Source organism: Hypomesus nipponensis, chromosome 3 (assembly GCF_054491055.1).
Source record: "Hypomesus nipponensis isolate SF chromosome 3, ASM5449105v1, whole genome shotgun sequence".
Taxonomy (NCBI): Eukaryota; Metazoa; Chordata; class Actinopteri; order Osmeriformes; family Osmeridae; genus Hypomesus; species Hypomesus nipponensis.
In genome coordinates, this window is record NC_140363.1 from 7,144,001 (window position 1) to 7,150,000 (window position 6,000).

Below are 6,000 nucleotides of genomic sequence, written 5' to 3' on the forward strand. Positions count from 1 at the left end.
CATGCACGCACGCTCACAACCACGCATTGGATGCCTACTTGTACAAAAACAGACTAAAAGCTTTTCAATAAACAGCAAATGTGTGTCCTGGTTTACTTAAAATTGTAGTGTACTAAATTACGGTCCTATTTCCCCTACACACTTCCACTGAAACACACACACACACACACACACAGAGAAGCCTGTACTCAGACAATCTTCTGTGAGTGGTTCAGCATAAGTACCAGACATGGCATTTGCATACTCTGGTGAACTGTGCATGCTTTGATATACGCGCACACACCCATTTCCACGCCCTCTTATACACTCCCACCCCGCGCAGGCAAATCCCCTGTGTCTCCCCTAAACCCTCTCCAGTGGATGTTGGGAGTTGTAAGTGCATTCATGAAGATAATTTGGTGATAAATATGCATCTCTGATTTGCTGGCACATGAAAGATCGTAGGGAAGGAGAGATGGAGGGAGGGAGGGAGACATCCAGGAGAGAGGGAGGGAGGGAGAGAAGGAGAGAGGGAGGGAGACATCCAGGAGAGAGGGAGGGAGGGAGAGAAGGAGAGAGGGAGGGAGGGAGACATCCAGGAGAGAGGGAGGGAGAGAAGGAGAGAGGGAGGGAGGGAGACATCCAGGAGAGAGGGAGGGAGGGAGAGAAGGAGAGAGGGAGGGAGGGAGACATCCAGGAGAGAGGGAGGGAGGGAGAGAAGGAGAGAGGGAGGGAGGGAGACATCCAGGAGAGAGGGAGAGAGGGAGAGAGAGAAGGAGAGAGGGAGGCAGACATCCAGGAGGGAGGGAGAGCACTCTCCTCTGCCGCGTCTCCACATCATAATGGAACCAATTTCTATGTAATGACTTCTGATTCTGGCCTTGCTCAGACAGAATGCTAATCTACCCCGTGCGTCTCTCACTTTTCTTCCATTGGGCCTACATGTCGTCCATGTCAGCCTGCCTTGCTGTGTTCATGAGGCGTCCTATAGCATCGCAGTGCATCGAGGGCATGCCTTGCTGTGTTCATGAGGCGTCCTATAGCATCGCAGTGCATCGAGGGCATGCCTTGCTGTGTTCATGAGGCGTCCTATAGCATCGCAGTGCATCGAGGACCAAAGGAAATGGCACACGGCACTTTGCTCTGACCAGGCACTAACGGCACGCAGCAGGACAAACACGAGAGTCACTTGGGTCTTAATCCAGGGCTGTGATTGGTTAACCGTTCGCCCACTCTAAGGGTTAGGCCCGCCCTAACGCTCTGGCCAGATGCAGCAACCCTGAGATGATGATGATGGTGGTGGTGCGTGTGTGACCCCCCCCCCCCCCCCCCCAAGGTCCTGCACCCAGACTTCAGGATGGACTACTGCCGCCTGTGGCAGGCCCTCATCAAGGGGGACATGAAGGGCGTGGAGAGGCACAGCCGGAGCCTGGGGGCAGGAGACCTCTACCCCCTGTTCGCCTGCGTGCTCACCGCCCGCTCCTGGACCTCCGTCACAGCCGGCATCAGCAGCACCCCTGTCACTCACTCGGAGGTAGGTCCCCTGTCACTCACTCGGAGGTAGGTCCCCTGTCGCACACTGGGAGGTAGGTCCCCTGTCACTCACTCGGAGGTAGGTCCCTGTCACTCACTCGGAGGTAGGTCCCTGTCACTCACTCGGAGGTAGGTCCCCTGTCGCACACTGGGAGGTAGGTCCCCTGTCACTCACTCGGAGGTAGGTCCCCTGTCGCACACTGGGAGGTAGGTCCCCTGTCACTCACTCGGAGGTAGGTCCCCTGTCACTCACTGGGAGGTAGGTCCCCTGTCACTCACTCGGAGGTAGGTCCCCTGTCACTCACTCGGAGGTAGGTCCCCTGTCACTCACTGGGAGGTAGGTCCCTGTCACTCACTCGGAGGTAGGTCCCTGTCACTCACTGGGAGGTAGGTCCCCTGTCGCACACTGGGAGGTAGGTCCCCTGTCGCACACTGGGAGGTAGGTCCCCTGTATGTCCAATGTTTAAGTGGAACCAACCCAAATCCTAATTGAAATCAGAATCTATTGAACCAAAATCAAGGTTTCATCGTTATTGGAACCCCTCATTTAGTACTGTAGGATAACAGCATGGACTCTTTTTCTGCGTTTGACACGGTCAAAGAACACATTCGGAGGGATTTTGGACCGTTCCTCGATGCAGATACTCTCAAGATCTTTCACATTCTTGGGTTTGCACTTATCAGCTGCCCTTTTCAGCGGAAGGGAGGGGAATAGGAAAAGGGGGAACAAATGGTGAGGTGAGGCGAGGGGAAAAACAAAAACCAGACGATAAGGGATTTACGGAAGCATCCTTGTCTGAGCGAATGCTTAGTCCGTCTGAAACGGGACTGGAAGAGGGGCGAGGAGAAGAGAGGGAAGAGGAGAGATGACGGGCAGGATAGGGGAAAGATGGATGTTCTGTTTACAATGTGTTACGGTAACCAACTAATAGTGTCGCCGCTTCATCAAGTTGGAGGCCACCAAAGTCCACACTTCTGATAAGGGAGCAAAGCAGAGGGGCGCTGTGCGTGTGTGTGTCTGCGCCGGCAGGCAGCCATCGGTGTGTGTCTGGAGGTCTGGATGTGCTCAGTGTGTGCGTGCGTGCGTGCGTGCGTGCGCGCGTCGTGATGTGCAGTAACAAGCCTGGTGGTTGAGTGTCTACAGTGCTGTGGCTTTTGAAACAGGACTGAGTGGGAAGGATAATTACAGAGGCCAGCAGCCAGACTACTGCTGGAGAGAGTGCTTTCATCTGAGGCAGGGAGAGGGGCAGGGAGAGAGGGAAGGAGGGGGAGACGGAGAGGGCGATGGAGTGATGGGAAAGGAGAGGTAGATGGGGAGGGGGGGGGGGGGGGTGGAGGTAGAGGGAGAAGAGATGGAGTGAGATGACCGTGGGTAGAGGGAGAGGAAAACTCAAATAAAAGACAATCAGGAAAGAGAGAATGATGGAGAGAGAGAACGATGGAGAGACCAGGAAGAAGGGGAAGATCACGGAGGAAGTCATGAAGGCGTGAGAGGTGCGAGAGAGCGAAGAGAGGGAACAGTCTGCGGGCTTCTCATTAGAAGAGACTGTTTCTCACTCACACTTTACACACACACACGCATACACACGGTGTCTGTCTGTCTCTCGTTCTTGCACCCACACTCTGTCGCTATCTCTCTCTCTCGCACACTCACCCACACTCTGTCGCTATCTCTCTCTCTCACACACTCACCCACACTCTGTCGCTATCTCTCTCTCTCACACACTCACCCACACTCTGTCGCTATCCCTCCGTCTCTCGCACACACTCGCACGCTGTCACTATCTCCCTGTCACGCACACACACAGCTTTCCCTCCACTCTCTTTGTTACAATCACAAACAGAACAAAAACATTATGGACATTAGCAGTCACTCGGAATGAACACAATTTAAATTTCGGTGGCAGGGATAGAAGCCTGCTTTAAAGCTGAAAAGATGTAGCAATCAATGCTGCTTAGAGAGAGAGAGAGAGAGAGAGAGAGATAGAGAGAGAGAGAGAGAGAGAGAGTGTGTAAACAAAAGAATGGTAATTTAAGTGAAGAAAAAAGGTTTGATAGAGAGGAGAGCAGACGATAGAAGCCTTAGAAAGCGAGGGACAAATGAAAGCATGAGGGAGAGAGAGAGAGACAAGAAGAGCAGCGAGCGAGAGAGAGAGAGACTGTCATAAAAAGAGGACTGGAAGAGAGAATCCAGACAGTTGAAATTGACAGACAGATCACACCCAGTCTGTTGTGTGGCAAATGAAGGGGGGACATGTCTGTCACTCATCTATCACTTCTTCCCCCCCCCCCCCCCCGCCCATCGCCCTATCAGCTTAGAGAACACTCGGCGTGACTGCAGTCGCGTACCGGGACCCTCCTTGCGTGCCACTGTTCTGGAACGCACACGTACGCCGTTAAACCGGGGCTGCGTTCGTGGACGTCTGACGGCTCTGTCCGATATGGAGGTTGCGGTGGGCTGATGGGAAGGAGCTCCTGTTCCTGCAGCAGCCCTGAGGGAAGCGAGTCCCTGGATGCCCTCACGCTTTCATGTTGCGAATGTCCCCCCCCCCCTCCCCTCCCAGTCCTATTTTCTCTGTGCCTGTCCTCTCATCTCCTTTTGTGTCCTCTCCCCCCCCTTCTATCCTTTTGTGTCCCCTCTTCTCATACCATTTAGTAGCCATCAGTAAGGTGATCACACTCGCCTGAAGGGGTTGCAAATGAGTGAGTGATGTGTCATTGCGTGGGAGCACCATGTTTCACTTTAGAGTAGTCAGTTTAGTTAGCCTGGGAGAGGATCCACTCCCCCCCCCCCCCCCCCCACACACACACACACACACACACACACACACACAGACACACACACACACACTCCTGAGGGAGTGAACGTGGAGAGCAGACAAGACCACACAACAAACACATGCACTGCTCCTCTTTTGAGTGTGTATTATAAGAGGCTGGGGCTGTTATGTGTTGTAAGTGGTTGAGTATAGTGTGTGTGTGTGTGTGTGTGTCCTCTGGGACAGATTAGTCCTGCTTCTTTCTCTAATAGATCCCGTGGAGTCAGGGAGACTGTTATTCCACGGGGCCTGGACGCCCGATCTGAAGCGAGTTTGAAGTTGCGCGGGAGTTGCTGGAGAATTTGGGCGCCTCGGATCATTTGGAGGGGTTGTTGCTGGCCACGCATTTAAGTACATCTCAAATGTGTGTGGGGGGGGGGGGGAGACGTGGGGGGGGGTGGGCATTTCTCCCCTGTTTGGCAAGTTTACCTCGGCGACTTGTCTTGTCTGTCCAATGTGTTGAATGGCTGTCTGTCCCCTCTTCGACTGGCACTCTGGCACCGTTTGTCGACCGAGTCGAATGCACGCCAGGTTTTGACAATGCGGCTGTGCTGAGGGCCCCGGGCAGACACACCGACAGGCTCGCGTGTGCACTGGGTACATACATACTCTCACACAAACAGTCCCATCATCTGCTCCCCCCCCCCCCCGCCTCCCTGTATAGACTGGCCAGCTCTAATGGAGACGGCATCTTTTGAAGTGAAACTGGAAGCTTCAAAGAGAAGAGCAAGGCGACTGTGGGCAAGGACACAGATGAGACCATTTAGTCTTTCTTTCCTTTTTCTTCCCTCCTCCCTCTTTCCCTCCTTCCTTCCTTGCTTCTCTCCTTCGTTTCTTTTCGTTGCGATATGGTGTCATTTGGTCTCATGCACGCATATACAGTACATGCACCTCGAATTGCTACACGTACGAGGATGATATAAGGTAGCGGACCCGGTAGTTGCTCTCAGCTGCCGGTGCAGCTTACCCAGGAGCAGTACAGGACCGAGGGCTGAGGCAAAACAATCACTCCAAAAAAGCTGGCAGAGTCGCTCCCTCCCTCATAAACACACCCACAATAAGAAGCGCACACAGGCTGAGTGATGGCTCGTCGTACCAGCAGTATATCTCCCTAATAAATGGACCTATACACACACAGGTCCCCCCCCCCATGTACTCTCACGCCTACGCACACATCTGCCCACAGGAAGACCGAGTCAAGGTTGTTGTGCGCACACACTTCATATTCTCCTGACACACCGCGTAAATCCACCAATGGGCAGATAACGAGCGCGTAAGTGAACCAATGAGGAGGCGGCGCGCATATAAATCTACCGACGGGAGAATGCGAGCGCGTGTGTCAGGACGTGTTTAGCGGTCGGAGGTGGCCGTGTTGGTGGAGGTGGCAGCTCATAGCTCGCAGCTTTCGTCTGCAGGAGGGGGTGAAAATGGCCTCCCGAGCCAGGAGCGCCAAGGCATCACCGCATGCTCTGCTCTGAGGAACGCAGCGAGGACTCACGCCTCGGCTATGCTGACGTCTGCTTTTCAGCGACGTTTTTAGCGAGCTTTTAAATGTGATGGGTGGATGGATGCATGGGCTTAATGAATGAATGAGTGAGTGAATGAGCGAGTGAGTAAAAGTGTGCGAGGTTGACAGGATAAATATATGGGTCGTCGGATTTAAACGGGA

General features: G+C 53.8%; 1 protein-coding gene across 4 annotated transcripts in view; it reads left to right on the plus strand.

Moving 5' to 3' along the window:
• adck1 (aarF domain containing kinase 1) overlaps nucleotides 1-6,000 on the plus strand; it is a 63,770-nt gene that overhangs the window by 50,395 nt on the left and 7,375 nt on the right. For all 4 annotated transcript variants that reach the window (XM_084674669.1, XM_084674685.1, XM_084674690.1 and 1 more), the window contains exon 9: nucleotides 1,316-1,513. In XM_084674669.1, the coding sequence (XP_084530795.1) occupies nucleotides 1,316-1,513 (198 nt within the window). The remainder of the gene's footprint in view (nucleotides 1-1,315; nucleotides 1,514-6,000) is intronic.